The sequence below is a fragment of the Entelurus aequoreus genome, linkage group LG14 (genome assembly GCF_033978785.1).
Source record: "Entelurus aequoreus isolate RoL-2023_Sb linkage group LG14, RoL_Eaeq_v1.1, whole genome shotgun sequence".
NCBI classification, from domain to species: domain Eukaryota; kingdom Metazoa; phylum Chordata; class Actinopteri; order Syngnathiformes; family Syngnathidae; genus Entelurus; species Entelurus aequoreus.
In genome coordinates, this window is record NC_084744.1 from 3,105,571 (window position 1) to 3,130,627 (window position 25,057).

A 25,057-nucleotide genomic window follows, 5' to 3' on the forward strand; every position below is an offset into this window, starting at 1 on the left:
CGCTCACGTCCCCGACGTCGCCGGGCGGCGAGGCGCCCAAGAAGAGACGAGCGCCTCAGCCGCCCATCCTGGTGTCTCAGAACTGCCACACCCACCCCGGCACCCGCCAGAGGTTCTACTCCGTACCCAACACCCCGCTGGACTGCCATCAGGTGGGTCCAGCAAACATTGACCTCGTATTTTCAAGAGGACTTATGTGTTCTTGTTTTGGGTGTGTAGGTGTCTGGGCCGAGTCCCGGCTCCTCAGCCGAGTCGTCACTGAAGAGACCCAAACGCAAGGCTCCCCTGCCGCCCACACCCCCGGGGGTGACTGTCCCCGATACAGTTTTTGCTGAGGAAAATACACAAGGTGAGTTTTTTTGGCGATCCTATCTTTTTCAGAGTTTTGTTGGCACGTCTCAGTCTTATTTTATGGAACTATTGTGCCCCCTTGTGGTCATTGTACTGAACAACATTAGGATTATACTTTTTGTGACTACTTTGTGTGTGTTTATGTATTGGAACTAGGGTTGTACCAGTACTAGTATAGTACCGCCATACTAATTAATCATATTCGGTACTATACCACCTGTAAAAAGTACTGGTCACATGGTGACATTGCTGGTTTTAGGAGCAGAGGAGCATGTTGGGCAGCGCACACACACAGAGTACTTACAAGCAGACACAGTGTGTAGACAGAAAAGGGAGAATGGACGCATTTTGGTGTAAAAAGTCAAGATAAAGGTGAAGTTATAACACTGAAACACCCTCAGGAAGAGCTGCTTTAAGACATGGCTAGCTAGCTAGCGGCTAACGTCCATCCGCAGTGTTTTAGCTACTTCTAAATCACTAATCCTAATCCTACTACTATGATTACATTACAAAATCTTTGTTCCTTTTTTAAAAATTCATATGATGTTTATAAAGTCAGTAAATACGTCCCTGGTCACATGAGGACTTTGAATATGACCAATGTATGATCCTGTAACTACTTGGTATCGCATCGATACCTAAATGTGTGGTATCATCCAAAACTAAGGTCAAGTATCAAAGAAGAGAAGAATAAGTGATTATTACATTTGAACAGAAGTGTAGATAGAACATGTTCAAACAGAAAATAAGCAGATATTAACAGTAAATGAACAAGTGGATGAATAATCCATTTTTTACAGTTTGTCCCTCATAATGTGTACAAAATAATAGGTGTATAAATGACACAATATGTTACTGCATATGTCAGCAGACTAATTAGGAGTCTTTGTTTGTTTACTTACTACTAAAAGACAAGTTGTCTAGTATGTTCACTATTTTATTGAAGGACTAAATTGGCAAACAACTGTCTGCAGTGATCACTTTGTAAAATGTTTGTAGGGCCCATTTAGATCCAATTTAGGGCCAACTTAGGGCCAATTTATTAAGGGCCAATTAGGGACAATTTAGGCAAATTAGGGCTAATGTATGAAAATTAGGCCAATTAGGGCAATTAGGCCAATTAGGGCCAATTTAAGGCCAACTTATGGCCAATTTAGGGCCAATTTAGTGCCAATTTAGGGCCAATTTAGTGCCAATTTAGGGCCAACTTATTTAGGGCCAACTTATTTAGGGCCAACTATTAAGACCAACTTAGTGCCAACTAGGGCCAATTTAGGCAAATTAGGCCAATTTAGGGCCAGCTTATGGCCATCTTATGGCCAATTTAGGGCCAATTTAGTGCCAATTTAGGGCCAACTTAGGGCCATTTAGGGCCAACTTACGCAAATTAGGGCAAATTAGGCCAATTAGGGTCAATTTAGGGCCAACTTAGGGCTAACCTATTTAGAGCCAATTTAGTGCCAATTTAGGGCCAACTTATTTAGGGCCAATTAGGGCCAACTATTAAGGCCAACTTAGTGCCAACTAGGGCCAATTTAGGCAAATTAGGCCAATTTAGGGCCAGGTTATGGCCAATTTAGTGCCAACTTATTCAGGGCCAATTTAGGGCCATTTAGGGCCAATTAGGTCCAACTTACGCAAATTAGGTTCAAATTAGGCCAATTAGGGCCAATTTAGGGCCAACTTAGGGGTAACCTATTTAGGGCCAATTTAGGGCCAATTTAGTGCCAATTTAGGGCCAACTTATTTAGGGCCAATTAGGGCCAACTATTAAGGCCAACTTAGTGCCAACTAGGGCCAATTTAGGCAAATTAGGCCAATTTAGGGCCAGCTTATGGCCAATTTAGGGCCAATTTAGTGCCAATTTAGGGCCAACTTATTTAGGGCCAATTTAGGGCCATTTAGGGCCAATTAGGTCCAACTTACGCAAATTAGGGCAAATTAGGCCAATTAGGGCTAACCTATTTAGGGCCAATTTAGGGCCAATTTAGTGCCAATTTAGGGCCAACTTATTTAGGGCCAATTAGGGCCAACTATTAAGGCCAACTTAGTGCCAACTAGGGCCAATTTAGGCAAATTAGGCCAATTTAGGGCCAGCTTATGGCCAATTTAGGGCCAATTTAGTGCCGATTTAGGGCCAACTTATTTAGGGCCAAATTAGGGCAAATTAGGGCCAACTTAGGGCTAACCTATTTAAGGCCAATTTAGGGCCAACTTAGGGTCAATTAGGCCAATTTAGGGCCAACTTTGGGCTAACTTATTTAGGGCCAATTAGGGCCACTTGGGACAAACTTGGGTCCAACTTAGGCAAATTAGGCCAATTTACGGCCAACTTAGAGCCAATTTAGGGCTAACTTATTTAGGGCCAACTCAGGCAGATAAGGGCCAATTTGGGCCAATTAGTGCCAACTTTGTTTGTTTACTTACTACTAAAAGACAAGTTGTCTAGTATGTTGACCATTTTATTGAAGGACTAAATGACAATAATAAACATATGTTTCATGTACACTAACATTTGTTGTTCAAATAAAGACAATAATGACATTTTTTGTGGTCCCCTTCATCTAGAAAATATTGGACCTTAATTGTAACGTGTCTTTATTCAAGGTTAGGAAGCCACCAGCTGACTAAATATGAAATGACGGCTGCCCCACTTTTGTCCTCCAAAATGAAAGGACGGGTGTGTTTTCAGTTGTGTGATGTTTGGGGGTGGAATGGAGGTAGTTTCCGGTAATTGTGGCCATTATTCTAAAGTGGTGTGAGGGAAGCTCCACCCTGGCCAATTTAAAGCAACAATCAGACTCTTTCATGTTTCAGCCTGAGACTTGGAAATAAAAGTGGTTGTGTTTATGTGAGCTCTGTCGCCACCCTGAGGAAGTTCGAGGTTACTGCACTGAAATGACATTCCTGTTGCTTCTCCTACCATGTTCATCTGCTCACAGTCTAGTGCTGCTCAGCAGCTCACTGACATCTATCTATTCTTTTCACAATCTGCAATTCAACACAATGAGATGAGCTTAGCATCGTTGCTGGATGAGGAACAAAAATATAATACATCCATATAGGAACTAAATGAGGCAATTCCTGAAGGAATTGCGTGTGAATGCTGAAGGTGAACTTAAATCCTGGAATTTTTTGTTTTAGAACTGTTGAAGTAGAGCACAAAATTCCCGAACAGGCTGAATATTTTGAAGTTGGAACAGTTTGAGTCAGATGAAAAATGTGGAACTTTGAAGAATGTCCCATTTATTTCAATGGGAATTTCCAAAGAATTTGGGAATTTCGGGAAAAGCGGGATTTTTTTTTTAAATGGTAGAAAAACTTGAATGGTCTGAATGAGTTGAAATGATTGGTGTTGGAATTTCTCAAATCGGTCGAGAAATGTTGAAGTGAAAAAACGGGAATTCTGGGAATTCCTGGAATGTTTTGGAACTTGGAAAAAGGATAGTTTGAATGTCCAGGATGAGTTGAATGTGTTAAAGGTGGAATGGTTTGAAGCGGTTGAAAAATGTGGAAATGGTGGAAGTTTGAAAAATGGCCAATTCATTTTGAATGGGAAAAACCTGGAATTCTGGGAATTTTTGGAATTTCAATGGGAATTTCATAAAAATGTGGGAATTTCGGGAAAAGCGGGATTTTTTTTAACATGTTAAAAGACTTGAATGTTCTGGGAATGGTTGGTGTTGGAATTGTTCAAATCGGTCGAGAAATGTTGAAGTAGTAACATGTTGAATTGAGAAAGGGTATTAGGGAATTCCTGGAATTTCGTGAAAACTGGAAATTTTACCAGTTCAAAAAACAACTTTGTTTTTTGTCCTAATTAAGAGGAATGTTTTGACGGTGCAATGGTTGAAATGCGTTGAAAAATGTGGGAGGAGTAGTCGCCAGAATAAAGGGTGGAAATAGGGCTTTGGAAAACCTGGAATTCCGGAAAATCCTGGACATTTTTTAACTTGGAAAACAAGTAGTTTAAATTTCGAGGATGGTGGAATGTGTTGAAGGTGGAATGGTTTGAATAGGTTGAAAAATGTGGAAATGGTGGAAGTTTGAAAAATGGCCAATTCATTTTGAATGGGAAAAACCTGGAATTCTGGGAATTTATGGAATTTCAATGGGAATTTCATAAAAATGTGGGAATTTCGGGAAAAGCTGGATTTTTTTTAACATGTTAAAAGACTTGAATGTTCTGGGAATGGTTGGTGTTGGAATTGTTAAAATCGGTCGAGAAATGTTGAAGTAGTAACATGTTGAATTGAGAAATGGTATTAGGGAATTCCTGGAATTTCGGGAAAACCGGAAATTTTACCAGTTCAAAAAACAACTTTGTTTTTTGTCCTGATTAAGAGGAATGTTTTGACGTGGAACGGTTGAAATGCGTTGAAAAATGTGGGAGGAGTAGTCGCCAGAATAAAGGGTGGAAATGGGGCTTTGGAAAACCTGGAATTCTGGAAAATTCTGGAATTTTTTTTAACTTGGAAAAAAGGTAGTTTAAAATTTCCAGGATGGAATGTGTTGAAGGCGGAATGGTTTGAATAGGTCGAACAATGTGGAAATGGTGGAAGTTTGAAAAATGGCCAATTCCTTCTGAATGGGAAAAACCTTGAATTCTGGGAAATCTGGGAATTTGGGGAATTTGTCAAGGGAAAGCCCCGCGATTCCCAAATAGGCTGAACAGTTTGAAGTTGGAACGATTTGAATCAGATGAAAAATTTGGAACTTTGAAGAATATCCCATTTATTTCAATGGGAATTTCCAAAGAATTTGGGAATTTCGGGAAAAGCGGGATTTTTTTTAACATGTTAAAAGACTTGAATGTTGTGGGAATGGTTGGTGTTGGAATTGTTCAAATCGGTCGAGAAATGTTGAAGTAGTAACACGTTGAATTGAGAAATGGTATTGCGGAATTCCTGGAATTTCAGGAAAATCTGGAATTTTTCCGGTTCAAAAAACAACTTTGTTTTTTGTCCTGATTAAGAGGAATGTTTTGACGGTGCAATGGTTGAAATGCGTTAAAAAATGTGGGAGGAGTAGTCGCCAGAATAAAGGGTGGAAATAAGGCTTTGGAAAACCAGGAATTCCGGAAAATCCTGGACATTTTTTTAACTTGGAAAAAAAGTCGTTTAGATTTCCAGGATGGTGGAATGTGTTGAGGGTGGAATGGTTTGAATAGGTTGAAAAATGTGGAAATGGTGGAAGTTTGAAAAATGGCCAATTCATTTTGAATGGGAAAAACCTGGAATTCTGGGAATTTATGGAATTTCAATGGGAATTTCATAAAAATGTGGAATTTCGGGAAAAGCGGGATTTTTTTTAACATGTTAAAAGACTTGAATGTTCTGGGAATGGTTGGTGTTGGAATTGTTCAAATCGGTCGAGAAATGTTGAAGTAGTAACATGTTGAATTGAGAAATGGTATTGCGGAATTCCAGGGAATTTCGTGAAAACTGGAAATTTTACCAGTTCAAAAAACAACTGTGTTTTTTGTCCTAATTAGGAGGAATGTTTTGACGGTGGAATGGTTGAAATGCGTTGAAAAATGTGGGAGGAGTAGCCGCCAGAATAAAGGGTGGAAATAGGGCTTTGGAAAACATGGAATTCCGGAAAATCCTGGACATTTTTTTAACTTGGAAAAAAAGTAGTTTAGATTTCCAGGATGGTGGAATGTGTTGAAGATGGAATGGTTTGAATAGGTTGAAAAATGTGGAAATGGTGGAAGTTTGAAAAATGGCCAATTCATTTTGAATGGGAAAAACCTGGAATTCTGGGAATTTTTGGAATTTCACTGGGAATTTCATAAAAATGTGGGAATTTCGGGAAAAGCGGGATTTTTTTTAACATGTTAAAAGACTTGAATGTTCTGGGAATGGTTTGTGTTGGAATTGTTTAAATCGGTCGAGAAATGTTGAAGTAGTAACATGTTGAATTGAGAAATGGTAATAGGGAATTCCTGGAATTTCGTGAAAACTGGAAATATTTCCAGTTCAAAAAACAACTTTGTTTTTTGTCCTGATTAAGAGGAATGTTTTGACGTTGGAACGGTTGAAATGCGTTGAAAAATGTGGGAGGAGTAGTCGCCAGAATAAAGGGTGGAAATAGGGCTTTGGAAAACCAGGAATTCCGGAAAATCCTGGACATTTTTTTAACTTGGAAAAAAAGTAGTTTAAATTTCCAGGATGGTGGAATGTGTTGAAGGTGGAATGGTTTGAATAGGTCGAAAAATTTGGAAATGGTGGAAGTTTGAAAAATGGCCAATTCATTTTGAATGGGAAAAACCTGGAATTCTGGGAATTCTTGGAATTTCAATGGGAATTTCATAAAAATGTGGGAATTTCGGGAAAAGCGGGATTTTTTTTTAATATGTTAAAAGACTTGAATGTTCTGGGAATGGTTGGTGTTGGAATTGTTCAAATCGGTCGAGAAATGTTGAAGTAGTAACATGTTGAATTGAGAAATGGCATTGCGGAATTCCTGGAATTTCAGGAAAATCTGGAATTTTTCCAGTTCAAAAAGCAACTTAGTTTTTTGTCCCGATTAAGAGGAATGTTTTGACGTTGGAACGGTTGAAATGCGTTGACAAATGTGGGAGGAGTAGTCGCCAGAATAAAGGGTGGAAATAGGGCTTTGGAAAACCAGGAATTCCGGAAAATCCTGGACATTTTTTTAACTTGGAAAAAAAGTAATTTAAATTTCCAGGATGGTGGAATGTGTTGAAGGTGGAATGGTTTGAATAAGTCGAAAAATGTGAAAATGGTGGAAGTTTGAAAAATGGCCAATTCATTTTGAATGGGAAAAAAGGTCCCGGAAAACCTGGAATTCTGGGAAATCTGGGAATTTTTGGAATTAGTCAAGGAAAAGCCTCATGACTCCCAAATAGGCTGAACAGTTTGAAGTTGGAACGGTTTGAATCGGGTGAAAAATGTGGAAGGTAGAGCGCGCCAAAATCTGGAGAAGAAGAAGAAATAGATGATCTTTGATGTAGCAAACCAAATGTGTGAATGCTTTGGAGCGTTCACACAATAATACAAGTACAGGAGGAGTTATGCATGGGACAAGGAAAAGACAACATTCTATTTATTTTATGCCGCGTCATGAATATTCTACAGACCACAAATCAACGCAAGCGGGCTTTTTTTTACGGACTTTGCTTTGTGAACTTGGAACCGTGTCATGCGGGAGCTGGACATGTCTGTGGAACGCTCTCCCTGACCACATGAGGGCACCACAGACTGTGGATGCTTTTTTTGTAAAAAAGGCTTAAAAACCCTTCTTTTGTGTGCTAGTTCTACCTCGGGGGTCGGCAACCCGCGGCTATGCGGCTCTTTAGCGCCGCCCTAGTGGCTCTCTGGAGATTTTTCAAAAATGTATGAAGAATGGAAAAAGATGAGGAGGAAAAAATCATTTTTTTTGTTTTAATATGGTTTCTGTAGGAGGACAAACATGACACAAACCTCCCTAATTGTTATAAATCACACTGTTTATATTAAATATGCCTCACTGATTCAAGTATTGGGCGAGCGCCGTTTTGTCCTACTTATTTTGTCGGTCCTTGAACTCACCGTATAGTCTGTTTACATGCATAACTTTCTCCGACTTTCCAGGACGTGTTTTATGCCACTTCTTTTTCTGTCTCATTTTGTCCACCAAACTGTTAACGTTGTACATGAGTGCACAAAGGTGAGTTTTGTTGATGTTATTGACTTGTGTGGAGTGCTAATCAGACATATTTGGTCACTGCATGACTGCAAGCTAATCGATGCTAACATGCTATTTAGGCTAGCTATATGTACATATTGCATCATTATGCCTAATTTGTAGCTATATTTGAGCTAATTTAGTTTCCTTTAAGTCCTCTTAATTCAATTTATATCTCATGGCACATGTAATATGGCTTTTAATTTTTTGCGGCTCCAGACAGATTTGTTTTTGTTTTTTTGGTCTTTCTACATTTTGGGTTGCCGACCCCTGTTCTAGCTATTAGGCTGTTTTAGTTTTTATTTTTTTTTACTATTTATTTGACTTGTTGGGGGCAGCTATTTGTGGTTCTAGCGTTGTTGTTTTTTTAAATTTAATTGTATTTATTTATTTATTTTTTTAAATGCACTGTAGCACTTTGAGGTTGTTTGCTCAATGTAAAGTGCTTTTACAAATAAAATCTATTATTATTATTATTATTATTATTATGTCTCCAGAGTCTGACGGCCATCTCGCTGTTTTTGCAGAGCTCCCAGCAGCTGAAACACTGGAGGAGATTATGGAGGAGACGTCGGCAGCTGCAACCCAGGTCCACGGAGAAGACCCGGGTCTCCCAGACCTTGGGGACGATCAATGTGGTGATCTGTCCTCAGATGGCAAGTACGAACTCTAATAACGCCTTTGCAAGATTCTGTTGGTAAATCCTTCTTAGGAGTACCTTTTTAATTTGTTGCTTTTCTTTTGGATCTGGCAGAGCGCCACAGATCTCAGGTGACACCTTGGATGTGAAGACACTGGATGGCACGTCTCACCTGACAGGTATGATGGAGGCATGGTTAGGTCTGATCAGACGCTTTGTAAGACTATGTATATTGTTCAGTCATCGGGGAAAGATATAAGTTAGAACTATACACTACTTTGTATTAGAAATGTTGTAGTTTTTATCTTTTGGAAGAAATGCACACTATCATTACACAGCATTGACTCAATATAAGATGCAAAAAGTCAACACTGCCGACTAGCGGCCAAAATAAAGAACTGCGTGGGGAATGAGTTCAATAATAGCAAGACAACATGCACTTCCTACACAGACAAAACATACTTTTTACCAACAGGAAGTAGTGGTCACGTGACATGAAAGATAGGAAACATACTTTTTACCAACAGGAAGTGGTGGTTTGTCATCAGAATCACGCCAACTTATATTCTTGTCTTCGTGAAAGAAAGGAATGTTAAACATGCTTGTATTATCATTAAACACCTTTAACTTGTTAACAAAACCTCTCTTTCATAAATAAACAAATATAAATGATATATATAGAATAGAATAAAAAATACTTTATTGATCCCTGGGGGGAATTCAGCACCACAGTTCGCTCACAATAAACACTTAGGTATTTGTTACATGTGAATAACATAAATAGTCTATTATACAGCATTATTCACATGGGAATAATATAAATACAGTCTATTATACGGCATTATTCATACGTGAATAAATACAGTCTATTATACAGCATTACTCACATGTGAATAATATAGTCTATTATACAGCATTATTCACATGTGAATAATATAGTCTATTATACAGCATTATTCACATGTGAATAATATAAATACAGTCTATTATACAGCATTATTCACATGTGAATCATATAAATAGTCTATTGTACAGCATTATTCACATGTGAATAATATAAATACAGTCTATTATACAGCATTATTCACATGTGAATAATATAAATACAGTCTATTATACAGCATTATTTACATGTGAATAATATAAATACAGTCTAGTATACAGCATTATTCACATGTGAATAACATAAATACAGTCTATTATACAGCATTATTCACATGTGAATAATATAAATAGTCTATTATACAGCATTATTCACATGTGAATAATATAAATAGTCTATTATACAGCATTATTCACATGTGAATAATATAAATACAGTCTATTATACAGCATTATTCACATGTGAATAATATAAATACAGTTTATTATACAGCATTATTCACATGTGAATAATATAAATACAGTATATTATACAGCATTATTCACATGTGAATAATATAAAAACAGTCTATTATACAGCATTATTCACATGTGAATAATATAAATAGTCTATTATACAGCATTATTCACATGTGAATAATATAAATACAGTCTATTATACAGCATTATTCACATGTGAATAACATAAATACAGTCTATTATACAGCATTATTCACATGTGAATAATATAAATAGTCTATTATACAGCATTATTCACATGCGAATAATATAAATAGTCTATTATACAGCATTATTCACATGTGAATAATATAAATACAGTCTATTATACGGCATTATTCATACCTGAATAATATAAATACAGTCTATTATACAGCATTATTCACATGTGAATAATATAAATAGTCTCTTATACAGCATTATTCACATGTGAATAATATAAATACAGTCTATTATACAGCATTATTCACATGTGAATAATATAAATACAGTCTATTATACAGCATTATTCACATGTGAATAATATAAATACAGTCTATTATACAGCATTATTCACATGTGAATAATATAAATAGTCTATTATACAGCATTATTCACATGTGACTAATATAGTCTATTATACAGCATTATTTACATGTGAATAGTATAAATACAGTCTATTATACAGCATTATTCACATGTGAATAATATAAATACAGTATTATACAGCATTATTCACATGTGAATAATATAAATACAGTCTATTATACAGCATTATTCACATGTGAATAATGTAAATACAGTCTATTATACATCATTATTCACATGTGAATAATATAAATACAGTTTATTAAACATCATTATTCACATGTGAATAATACAAATACAGTCTATTATACAGCATTATTCACATGGGAATAATATAAATACAGTCTATTATACAGCATTATTCACATGTGAATAACATAAATACAGTCTATTATACAGCATTATTCACATGTGAATAATATAAATACAGTTTATTAAACAGCATTATTCACATGTGAATAATATAAATACAGTCTATTAAACAGCATTATTCACATGTGAATAATATAAATACAGTCTATTAAACATCATTATTTACATGTGAATAATATAAATACAGTCTATTAAACAGCATTATTCACATGTGAATAATATAAATACAGTCTATTAAACATCATTATTTACATGTGAATAATATAAATACAGTCCAATATACAGCATTTGAAATAGGTTGAAATAAAAAAAAATTCTTGCCTTCGTGTCGGCCATTTTTTTCTTGATAATGAAGCGTCATCTCACGAGACCCTCGGGTGCCGTGAATGTCAATCATGATGTCTTAGTGAAGATTGATGATCGATCATTTTTAGGTGTATTTTTTTAAACGCCTGGCTGGCGATGGACGGACACACCCTCCACCCTCCACCATCCACCGCTAGCTCGCCATCCACCTAATGGGCACCCCTGATGTAGACAATTGTAAAACTAATGCTAACATGAGCTAGCTGCTTGTGTTCTTGTTGAATGAAATGTTGTAAGTTGCAAACAGAACCTGCAAGTTGAACTTTCCTGACAATGGTTTCTATTTTGGACAGAACGTCAGTCCACACCTGAACAGCCCGGAGACGAGGACGGCGTCCATGGAACCGACGGCCCCCAGCCGTCACCGCAGGGTACAGGGACATCTCAGGCATCTGTTGGGGAAACCTCCACGAAGGAGACGTCCGACCCCGAGCACCTGGGCACGAAGGACGCATCACCCCCCAGTGGCGAGGACGCGCAAGTGCAGACAGACCCGGCTATCTCTTCTGCCAACCAGACGGCGAACGTCACCACTTCCCCCGACCTCACCTGTAGCCGAGCCTCAGGGGCTTCCTCGTGCCAAGACTCCACGCCCAAATCCCACAGCCGCGTAGACTTTGAGCCCAAGCCTTCCAATGAGTTGACCAGGGACTACGTTCCCAAGGCGGGGATGACCACGTACACTGTGGTGCCTCCCAAGTCCAATGAGAAGCTGAGATACTTTGAAGTCGCGCTGACACTGGAGTTGCCCCCTGCTGTTCAGTCCGACGGGGAGGGGCCACAAGCCAACGATAGATGCCTAGCTCAGTCCACTCCCGCCTCACCACCCAGCAGGTTGCGCTCACCTCAAGAAGGTCCACCAGGAGAGGTCAGGGCCACCAAAGTTCCACCCGCAACTAAACCCAAGCCGGGTTCTTTCCGCTTGTCCAAGCACAAAAAGACAGCTGGGTATTACGTAACATCAGCCGCAGACAAGACCGGTCCTGCTTCTGTGGACCAGGTGGACTTACCACCACACGAGGGCGCCACAGCGGCCAATGATGCTCCCAGCCAGGTGCGGGAGACGAGGCAGAGCAAAGAGCAAAGGTTAAGCTTGGAGAAACTGAGGAGTTTTGCTACTCCCAGGCCTTTTTCCCCCAGCACGCCGTCCCGCTTCGCCCAGGCCGTGTCCTTTGCCGTGAGGCGGAGCCACTCCTTGCCACGCAGACCCGAGTCACCCGGCTCTCCGCTGAGGCCGAGTCCTCCTGCTGCCGGTCCGGGTTCCGTCGTTGAGGAGGCTGCAGTGTTGGATTTGAAGGTGAGTCCTGATGAGATTGAAGAACTTGGTTTGTTTAGGAGCAGCTCGTTCGATACAAAAACCGATCAGAAAAGTTCACCGGAAGAAACTGAAGGACAGTAGAAGTGGTTTATAGTGAAGACGCAAGCAGATGTTGAATCTGGATTTGGATTTGTGAACAAAGAGAAGACCGTCTAGTCTAGCGTGTGTTAAAGGGACTTGGCCAATGTGGAAGTTGCCCTCATGTGGGTTCCCCTGATCACGACAGATCCTCTTGTGAGCCCGGTAGTCAGGTTTGACAATTGTTTTATTCGTGCACACGCCACGACAGCACACTCCTCTACGACTTTTCATTCCTTGTTTTGAGTCTCTTTCTCGCTCCAACTCCCACTCCAACTACGTGTCTCGAACCGGCTGCTGCTAATAAGGGCGACAGGTGAATAGATAACAAGCCCCAGCTGGGCAATCTACTCACCTGCCGCTGGCTTCGAGGCCGGTCATTACACACCCCGCTCTGCGGCAGGCCCGCAAGCCACGCCCCCCCTCCACAGCCAATAATAGTAACTAATCAGATGACCATAGTAACTAATTAGATCAATCAATCAATCAATGTTTATTTATATAGCCCTAAATCACAAAAGTCTCAAAGGGCTGCACAAGCCACAACGACATCCTCGGCACAGAGCCCACACAAGATGACCACAGTAACTAATTAGATTACCATAGTAACTAATTAGATGACCACAGTAACTAATTAGATGACCATAGTGCCCAATTAGATTACCACAGTAACTAATTGGATGACCATAGTAACAAATTTGATTACCATAGTAACTAGTATATTACCATAGTAACTAGCATATTACCATAATAACTAATTAGATTACCCTAGTGACTAATTAGATGACCACAGTAACTAATTTGATTATCGTAGTAACTAGTTGCATTACCATAGTTACTAGCATATTACCATAGTAACTACTTACATTACCATAGTAACTAATTGGATTAACATAGTAACTAGTATACTATGATAGTAACTAGCATATTACCATGGTAACTAATATATTACCATAGTAACTAATTAGATTACCATAATAGTTACTAATTACATTACCATAGTAACTAATTAGATTAACATATTTACTAGTATATCACCATAGTAACTAATTATATGACCATAGTAACTAATTTGATGACGACTGTAACTAATTAGACTACCATAGTAACTAATTAGTTTACCATAGTAACTAGTATATTACCATAGTAACTAATTAGATGACTATAGTAAGTAATTCGATGACCATAGTAACTAATTTGATGACCACAGTAACTAATTAGATTGCCATAGTAACTAATTAGAGTACCATAGTAACTAATTAGATGACCATAGTAAGTAATTAGATGACCATAGTAACTAATTTGATGACCACAGTAACTAATTAGATTACCATAGTAACTAATTAGATGACCACAGTAACTATTTAGATGACCATAGTGCCCAATTAGATTACCACAGTAACTAATTGGATGACCATAGTAACTAATTAGATTACCATAGTAACTAGTATATTACCATAGTAACTATTTAGATGACCATAGTAACTAGTATATTACCATTGTAACTAATTAGATGACCATAGTAAGTAATTACATGACCATAGTCACTAGTATATTACCATAGTAACTAATTATATTACCCTAGTAACTAATTAGATGACCACAGTAACTAATTTGATTACCGCAGTAACTAGTTGCATTACCATAGTCACTAGTATATTACCATAGTAACTACTTACATTACCATAGTAACTAATTGGATTAACATAGTAACTAGTATATTACGATAGTAACTAGCATATTACTATAGTAACTAATAAATTGACATAGTAACTAATTAGATTACCATAATAGTTACGAATTACATTACCATAGTAACTAATTAGATTAACATATTTACTAGTACATTACCATAATAACTAATTATATTACCACAGTAACTAATTGGATGACCATAGTAACTAATTAGATTACCATAGTAACTAGTATATTACCATAGTAACTAGTATATTACCATTGTAACTAATTAGATGACCATAGTAAGTAATTAGATGACCATAGTAACTAATTTGATGACCACAGTAACTAATTAGATTGCCATAGTAACTAATTAGAGTACCATAGTAACTAGTATATTACCATAGTAACTAATTAGATGACCATAGTAAGTAATTAGATGACCATAGTAACTAATTTGATGACCACAGCAGCTAATTAGATTACCATAGTAACTAATTCGATGACCACAGTAACTAATTAGATGACCATAGTGCCCAATTATATTACCACAGTAACTAATTGGATGACCATAGTAACTAATTAGATTACCATAGTAACTAGTATATTACCATAGTAACTAATTAGATGACCATAGTAAGTAATTAGATGACCATTGTAACTAATTTGATGACTACAGTAACTAATTAGATTGCCATAGTAACTATTTAGAGTACCATAGTAACTAGTATATTACCATAGTAACTAATTAGATGACCACTGTAACTAATTAGATGACCATAGTAACTAATTAGATGACCATAGTAACTAGTATATTACCATAGTAACTAATTAGATGACCATAGTAACTAATTAGATTACCATATAACTAATTAGATTACCACAGTAACTAATTACATAACCATAGTAACTCATTATATGACCACAGTAACTAATTAGATGACCATAGTGCCCAATTAGATTACCACAGTAACTAATTGGATGACCATAGTAACTAATTAGATGACCATAGTAACTAGTATATTACCATAGTAACTAGTATATTACCATAGTAACTAATTATATGACCATAGTAACTAATTAGATGACCATATTAACTAGTATATTACCATAGTAACTAATTAGGTGACCATAGTAACTAGTATATGGCCATAGTAACTAGTATATTACCACAGTAACTAATTAGATGACCATAGTAACTAATTGGATGACCATAGTAACTAGTATATGGTCATAGTAACTAGTATATTACCATAGTAACTAATTAGATGACCATAGTAACTAATTAGATGACCATAGTAATTAGTATATGACCATAGTAACTAGTATATTACCATAGTAACTAATTAGATGACCATAGTAACTAATTAGATGACCATAGTAACTAGTATATCATGCAAAAGCGCAGATTCCGACCATTGAAATACTTAGTATAGTTGAAGACTTACGCAACAGGACAATGACCCCAAACCCACGTCAAAAGTGGTAAAGGAATGGCTAAATCAGGCTAGAATGAAGGTTTTAGAAAGTCCTGACTTAAAGGTGTGGACAATGCTGAAGAAACAAGTCCATGTCAGAAAAGCAACACATTTAGCTGAACTGCAGCAATTTAGTGGTCCAGCAGAAGCTTGTGGATGGCTACCAGAAGTGCCTTATTGCAGGTATAAAAGAACATCTTCAGTAGACACATAATAAATGTATAAAAGAACATCTTCAGTAGACACATAATAAATGTATAAAAGAACATCTTCAGTAGACACATAATAAATGTATAAAAGAACATATTCAGTAGACACATAATAAATGTATAAAAGAACATCTTCAGTAGACACATAATAAATGTATAAAAGAACATCTTCAGTAGACACATAATAAATGTATAAAAGAACATCTTCAGTAGACACATAATAAATGTATAAAATAACATCTTCAGTAGACACATAATAAATGTATAAAAGAACATCTTCAGTAGACACATAATAAATGTATAAAAGAACATCTTCAGTAGACACATAATAAATGTATAAAAGAACATCTTCAGTAGACACATAATAAATGTATAAAAGAACATCTTCAGTAGACACATAATAAATGTATAAAAGAACATCTTCAGTAGACACATAATAAATGTATAAAAGAACATCTTCAGTAGACACATAATAAATGTATAAAAGAACATCTTCAGTAGACACATAATAAATGTATAAAAGAACATCTTCAGTAGACACATAATAAATGTATAAAAGAACATCTTCAGTAGACACATAATAAATGTATAAAAGAACATCTTCAGTAGACACATAATAAATGTATAAAAGAACATCTTCAGTAGACACATAATAAATTAGTTGACAACACAAAGTTGATGCATGTGTGGGTTGGGGGTCAAAGTTGACACCCTAAAAGACAACAATGTGGAAAGTGACCCCCTCTAGTGGCCATGGCTGTCACAGTTCTATGTAAACAATCTTCTATGTCTACAGGGTCAGGTGCCAGGGGTCCAGGGTCAGGTGCCAGGGGTCCAGGGTCAGGTGCCAGGGGTCCAGGGTCAGGTGCCAGGGGTCCAGGGTCAGGTGCCAGGGGTCCAGGATCAGGTGCCCGAGGTCCAGGGTCAGGTGCCAGGGGTCCAGAGTCAAACCACATCCTCAGACGGAAGCCAAGAGCCACCATTAGAAGCACCTGATGACAGCAAATGATCTTCTGTAAGAAAAGTACTCATGTTTCACTTCTCATCTTTTCATTCATAAATCTTTGTTGTTTTTCAGGAGAACATCTGGACTTATTTGCCCCCAGACACCTTCATAGACCTGACCCTTCATGGACTTCATAGACCTGACCCTTCATGGACTTCATAGACCTGACCCTTCATGGACTTATTTGCTCCCAGACACCTTCATAGACCTGACCCTACATGGACTTCATAGACCTGACCCTACATGGACTTCATAGACCTGACCCTTCATGGACTTCATAGACCTGACCCTTCATGGACTTCTCTGCTCCCAGACACCTTCATAGACCTGACCCTTCATGGACTTCTCTGCTCCCAGACACCTTCATAGACCTGACCCTTCATGGACTTCATAGACCTGACCCTTCATGGACTTATTTTCTCCCAGATACCTTGATAGACCTTGACCCTTCATGGACTTCTCTGCTCCCAGACACTTTCATAGACCTTGACCCTTCATGGACTTCTCTGCTCCCAGACACCTTCATAGACCTGACCCTTCATGGACTTCATAGACCTGACCCTTCATGGACTTATTTTCTCCCAGATACCTTGATAGACCTTGACCCTTCATGGACTTATTTTCTCCCAGACACCTTCATAGACCTGACCCTTCATGGACTTATTTTCTCCCAGACACCTTCATAGACCTGACCCTTCATGGACTTATTTTCTCCCAGGTACCTTGATAGACCTGACGCTTCATGGACTTCTCTGCTCCTAGACACCTTCATAGACCTTGACCCTTCATGGACTTATTTTCTCCCAGGCACCTTCATAGACCTTGACCCTTCATGGACTTATTTTCTCCCAGATACCTTGATAGACCTGACCCTTCATGGACTTCTCTGCTCCTAGACACCTTCATAGACCTTGACCCTTCATGGACTTATTTTCTCCCAGACACCTTCATAGACCTTGACCCTTCATGGACTTATTTTCTCCCAGATACCTTCATAGACCTGACCCTTCATGGACTTCTCTGCTCCCAGACACCTTCATAGACCTTGACCCTTCATGGACTTATTTTCTCCCAGACACCTTGATAGACCTGGCCCTTCATGGACTTCTCTGCTCCCAGACACCTTCATAGACCTGACCCTTCATGGACTTCTCTGCTCCCAGACACCTTCATAGACCTGACCCTTCATGGACTTATTTTCTCCCAGATACCTTGATAGACCTGACCCTTCATGGACTTCTCTGGTCCCAGACACCTTCATAGACCTGACCCTTCATGGACTTATTTTCTCCCAGATACCTTGATAGACCTGACCCTTCATGGACTTCTCTGCTCCTAGACACCTTCATAGACCTTGACCCTTCATGGACTTATTTTCTCCCAGACACCTTCATAGACCTTGACCCTTCATGGACTTGTTTTCTCCCAGATACCTTGATAGACCTGACCCTTCATGGACTTCTCTGCTCCCAGACACCTTCATAGACCTTGACCCTTCATGGACTTCTCTGCTCCCAGACACCTTCATAGACCTGACCCTTCATGGACTTCATAGACCTGACCCTTCATGGACTTATTTTCTCCCAGATACCTTGATAGACCTTGACCCTTCATGGACTTATTTTCTCCCAGACACCTTCATAGACCTGACCTTTCATGGACTTATTTTCTCCCAGACACCTTCATAGACCTGACCCTTCATGGACTTATTTTCTCCCAGGTACCTTGATAGACCTGACGCTTCATGGACTTCTCTGCTCCTAGACACCTTCATAGACCTTGACCCTTCATGGACTTATTTTCTCCCAGGCACCTTCATAGACCTTGACCCTTCATGGACTTATTTTCTCCCAGATACCTTGATAGACCTGACCCTTCATGGACTTCTCTGCTCCTAGACACCTAAATAGACCTTGACCCTTCATGGACTTATTTTCTCCCAGACACCTTCATAGACCTTGACCCTTCATGGACTTATTTTCTCCCAGATACCTTCATAGACCTGACCCTTCATGGACTTCTCTGCTCCCAGACACCTTCATAGACCTTGACCCTTCATGGACTTATTTTCTCCCAGACACCTTGATAGACCTGGCCCTTCATGGACTTCTCTGCTCCCAGACACCTTCATAGACCTGACCCTTCATGGACTTCTCTGCTCCCAGACACCTTCATAGACCTGACCCTTCATGGACTTATTTTCTCCCAGATACCTTGATAGACCTGACCCTTCATGGACTTCTCTGGTCCCAGACACCTTCATAGACCTGACCCTTCATGGACTTATTTTCTCCCAGATACCTTGATAGACCTGACCCTTCATGGACTTCTCTGCTCCTAGACACCTTCATAGACCTTGACCCTTCATGGACTTATTTTCTCCCAGACACCTTCATAGACCTTGACCCTTCATGGACTTATTTTCTCCCAGATACCTTGATAGACCTGACCCTTCATGGACTTCTCTGCTCCCAGACACCTTCATAGACCTTGACCCTTCATGGACTTATTTTCTCCCAGACACCTTGATAGACCTGGCCCTTCATGGACTTCTCTGCTCCCAGACACCTTCATAGACCTGACCCTTCATGGACTTATTTTCTCCCAGATACCTTGATAGACCTGACCCTTCATGGACTTCTCCGGTCCCAGACACCTTCATAGACCTGACCCTTCATGGACTTATTTTCTCCCAGATACCTTGATAGACCTGACCCTTCATGGACTTCATAGACCTGACCCTTCATGGACTTATTTTCTCCCAGATACCTTCATAGACCTTGACCCTTCATGGACTTATTTTCTCCCAGACACCTTCATAGACCTGACCCTTCATGGACTTCTCTGCTCCCAGACACCTTCATAGACCTGACCCTTCATGGACTTCTCTGCCCCCAGACACATTCAAAGACCTGACCCTTCATGGACTTCTTTGCTCCCAGACACCTTCATAGACCTGACCCTTCATGGACTTCTTTGCCCCCAGACACCTTCATAGACCTGACCCTTCATGGGCTTCTCTGCCCCCAGACACATTCAAAGACCTGACCCTTCATGGACTTCTCTGCCCCCAGACACCTTCATAAACCTGACCCTTCATGGACTTCTCTGCCCCCAGACACATTCAAAGACCTGACCCTTCATGGACTTCTTTGCTCCCAGACACCTTCATAGACCTGACCCTTCATGGACTTCTCTGCCCCCAGACACATTCAAAGACCTGACCCTTCATGGACTTCTCTGCCCCCAGACACCTTCATAAACCTGACCCTTCATGGACTTCTCTGCCCCCAGACACATTCAAAGACCTGACCCTTCATGGACTTCTTTGCTCCCAGACACCTTCATAGACCTGACCCTTCATGGACTTCTCTGCCCCCAGACACATTCAAAGACCTTGACCCTTCATAGACGTATTTTCTCCCAGACACCTTGATAGACCTGACCCTTCTGGACTTCTCTGCTCCCAGACACCTTCATAAACCTGACCCTTCATGGACTTCTCTGGTCCCAGACACCTTCATAGACCTTGACCCTTCATGGACTTATTTTCTTTCAGACACCTTCATAGACCTTGACCCTTCATGGACTTATTTTCTCCCAGGTACCTTGATAGACCTGACGCTTCATGGACTTCTCTGCTCCTAGACACCTTCATAGACCTTGACCCTTCATGGACTTATTTTCTCCCAGGCACCTTCATAGACCTTGACCCTTCATGGACTTATTTTCTCCCAGATACCTTGATAGACCTGACCCTTCATGGACTTCTCTGCTCCTAGACACCTTCATAGACCTTGACCCTTCATGGACTTATTTTCTCCCAGACACCTTCATAGACCTTGACCCTTCATGGACTTATTTTCTCCCAGATACCTTCATAGACCTGACCCTTCATGGACTTCTCTGCTCCCAGACACCTTCATAGACCTTGACCCTTCATGGACTTATTTTCTCCCAGACACCTTCATAGACCTTGACCCTTCATGGACTTATTTTCTCCCAGGTACCTTGATAGACCTGACGCTTCATGGACTTCTCTGCTCCTAGACACCTTCATAGACCTTGACCCTTCATGGACTTATTTTCTCCCAGGCACCTTCATAGACCTTGACCCTTCATGGACTTATTTTCTCCCAGATACCTTGATAGACCTGACCCTTCATGGACTTCTCTGCTCCTAGACACCTTCATAGACCTTGACCCTTCATGGACTTATTTTCTCCCAGACACCTTCATAGACCTTGACCCTTCATGGACTTATTTTCTCCCAGATACCTTGATAGACCTGACCCTTCATGGACTTCTCTGCTCCCAGACACCTTCATAGACCTTGACCCTTCATGGACTTATTTTCTCCCAGACACCTTGATAGACCTGGCCCTTCATGGACTTCTCTGCTCCCAGACACCTTCATAGACCTGACCCTTCATGGACTTATTTTCTCCCAGATACCTTGATAGACCTGACCCTTCATGGACTTCTCTGGTCCCAGACACCTTCATAGACCTGACCCTTCATGGACTTATTTTCTCCCAGATACCTTGATAGACCTGACCCTTCATGGACTTCTCTGGTCCCAGACACCTTCATAGACCTGACCCTTCATGGACTTATTTTCTCCCAGATACCTTGATAGACCTGACCCTTCATGGACTTCATAGACCTGACCCTTCATGGACTTATTTTCTCCCAGATACCTTCATAGACCTTGACCCTTCATGGACTTATTTTCTCCCAGACACCTTCATAGACCTGACCCTTCATGGACTTCTCTGCTCCCAGACACCTTCATAGACCTGACCCTTCATGGACTTCTCTGCCCCCAGACACATTCAAAGACCTGACCCTTCATGGACTTCTTTGCTCCCAGACACCTTCATAGACCTGACCCTTCATGGACTTCTTTGCCCCCAGACACCTTCATAGACCTGACCCTTCATGGGCTTCTCTTCCCCCAGACACATTCAAAGACCTGACCCTTCATGGACTTCTCTGCCCCCAGACACCTTCATAAACCTGACCCTTCATGGACTTCTCTGCCCCCAGACACATTCAAAGACCTGACCCTTCATGGACTTCTTTGCTCCCAGACACCTTCATAGACCTGACCCTTCATGGACTTCTCTGCCCCCAGACACATTCAAAGACCTGACCCTTCATGGACTTCTCTGCCCCCAGACACCTTCATAAACCTGACCCTTCATGGACTTCTCTGCCCCCAGACACATTCAAAGACTTGACCCTTCATGGACTTCTTTGCTCCCAGACACCTTCATAGACCTGACCCTTCATGGACTTCTCTGCCCCCAGACACATTCAAAGACCTTGACCCTTCATAGACGTATTTTCTCCCAGACACCTTGATAGACCTGACCCTTCTGGACTTCTCTGCTCCCAGACACCTTCATAAACCTGACCCTTCATGGACTTCTCTGGTCCCAGACACCTTCATAGACCTTGACCCTTCATGGACTTATTTTCTCCCAGACACCTTCATAGACCTTGACCCTTCATGGACTTATTTTCTCCCAGGTACCTTGATAGACCTGACGCTTCATGGACTTCTCTGCTCCTAGACACCTTCATAGACCTTGACCCTTCATGGACTTATTTTCTCCCAGGCACCTTCATAGACCTTGACCCTTCATGGACTTATTTTCTCCCAGGTACCTTGATAGACCTGACGCTTCATGGACTTCTCTGCTCCTAGACACCTTCATAGACCTTGACCCTTCATGGACTTATTTTCTCCCAGGCACCTTCATAGACCTTGACCCTTCATGGACTTATTTTCTCCCAGATACCTTGATAGACCTGACCCTTCATGGACTTCTCTGCTCCTAGACACCTTCATAGACCTTGACCCTTCATGGACTTATTTTCTCCCAGACACCTTCATAGACCTTGACCCTTCATGGACTTATTTTCTCCCAGATACCTTCATAGACCTGACCCTTCATGGACTTCTCTGCTCCCAGACACCTTCATAGACCTTGACCCTTCATGGACTTATTTTCTCCCAGACACCTTCATAGACCTTGACCCTTCATGGACTTATTTTCTCCCAGGTACCTTGATAGACCTGACGCTTCATGGACTTCTCTGCTCCTAGACACCTTCATAGACCTTGACCCTTCATGGACTTATTTTCTCCCAGGCACCTTCATAGACCTTGACCCTTCATGGACTTATTTTCTCCCAGATACCTTGATAGACCTGACCCTTCATGGACTTCTCTGCTCCTAGACACCTTCATAGACCTTGACCCTTCATGGACTTATTTTCTCCCAGACACCTTCATAGACCTTGACCCTTCATGGACTTATTTTCTCCCAGATACCTTGATAGACCTGACCCTTCATGGACTTCTCTGCTCCCAGACACCTTCATAGACCTTGACCCTTCATGGACTTATTTTCTCCCAGACACCTTGATAGACCTGGCCCTTCATGGACTTCTCTGCTCCCAGACACCTTCATAGACCTGACCCTTCATGGACTTATTTTCTCCCAGATACCTTGATAGACCTGACCCTTCATGGACTTCTCTGGTCCCAGACACCTTCATAGACCTGACCCTTCATGGACTTATTTTCTCCCAGATAACTTGATAGACCTGACCCTTCATGGACTTCATAGACCTGACCCTTCATGGACTTATTTTCTCCCAGATACCTTCATAGACCTTGACCCTTCATGGACTTATTTTCTCCCAGACACCTTCATAGACCTGACCCTTCATGGACTTCTCTGCTCCCAGACACCTTCATAGACCTGACCCTTCATGGACTTCTCTGCCCCCAGACACATTCAAAGACCTGACCCTTCATGGACTTCTTTGCTCCCAGACACCTTCATAGACCTGACCCTTCATGGACTTCTTTGCCCCCAGACACCTTCATAGACCTGACCCTTCATGGGCTTCTCTTCCCCCAGACACATTCAAAGACCTGACCCTTCATGGACTTCTCTGCCCCCAGACACCTTCATAAACCTGACCCTTCATGGACTTCTCTGCCCCCAGACACATTCAAAGACCTGACCCTTCATGGACTTCTTTGCTCCCAGACACCTTCATAGACCTGACCCTTCATGGACTTCTCTGCCCCCAGACACATTCAAAGACCTGACCCTTCATGGACTTCTCTGCCCCCAGACACCTTCATAAACCTGACCCTTCATGGACTTCTCTGCCCCCAGACACATTCAAAGACCTGACCCTTCATGGACTTCTTTGCTCCCAGACACCTTCATAGACCTGACCCTTCATGGACTTCTCTGCCCCCAGACACATTCAAAGACCTTGACCCTTCATAGACGTATTTTCTCCCAGACACCTTGATAGACCTGACCCTTCTGGACTTCTCTGCTCCCAGACACCTTCATAAACCTGACCCTTCATGGACTTCTCTGGTCCCAGACACCTTCATAGACCTTGACCCTTCATGGACTTATTTTCTCCCAGACACCTTCATAGACCTTGACCCTTCATGGACTTATTTTCTCCCAGGTACCTTGATAGACCTGACGCTTCATGGACTTCTCTGCTCCTAGACACCTTCATAGACCTTGACCCTTCATGGACTTATTTTCTCCCAGGCACCTTCATAGACCTTGACCCTTCATGGACTTATTTTCTCCCAGATACCTTGATAGACCTGACCCTTCATGGACTTCTCTGCTCCTAGACACCTTCATAGACCTTGACCCTTCATGGACTTATTTTCTCCCAGACACCTTCATAGACCTTGACCCTTCATGGACTTATTTTCTCCCAGATACCTTCATAGACCTGACCCTTCATGGACTTCTCTGCTCCCAGACACCTTCATAGACCTTGACCCTTCATGGACTTATTTTCTCCCAGACACCTTGATAGACCTGGCCCTTCATGGACTTCTCTGCTCCCAGACACCTTCAT

The 25,057-nt window shown here is 40.7% G+C and overlaps 1 protein-coding gene across 6 annotated transcripts in view; it reads left to right on the forward strand.

Annotated features, from left to right (window-relative positions):
- LOC133664260 (cordon-bleu protein-like 1) overlaps window positions 1–18,460 on the forward strand; it is a 91,905-nt gene extending 73,445 nt beyond the window's left edge. For 5 of the 6 annotated variants that reach the window (XM_062068767.1, XM_062068768.1, XM_062068770.1 and 2 more), the window contains 7 exons: window positions 1–152; window positions 220–349; window positions 8,571–8,703; window positions 8,798–8,862; window positions 11,662–12,665; window positions 16,925–17,143; window positions 17,207–18,459. The exon at window positions 1–152 is cut by the window's left edge and continues 88 nt beyond it. In XM_062068767.1, coding sequence (XP_061924751.1) covers window positions 1–152; window positions 220–349; window positions 8,571–8,703; window positions 8,798–8,862; window positions 11,662–12,665; window positions 16,925–17,137 — 1,697 coding nt within the window. In that variant the 3' untranslated portion in view covers window positions 17,138–17,143; window positions 17,207–18,459. Of the gene's footprint in view, window positions 153–219; window positions 350–8,570; window positions 8,704–8,797; window positions 8,863–11,661; window positions 12,666–16,924; window positions 17,144–17,206 lie in introns of all 6 variants that reach the window. The other variant, XM_062068765.1, reaches the window with a different exon arrangement.
- Window positions 18,461–25,057: the final 6,597 nt, after the last annotated feature.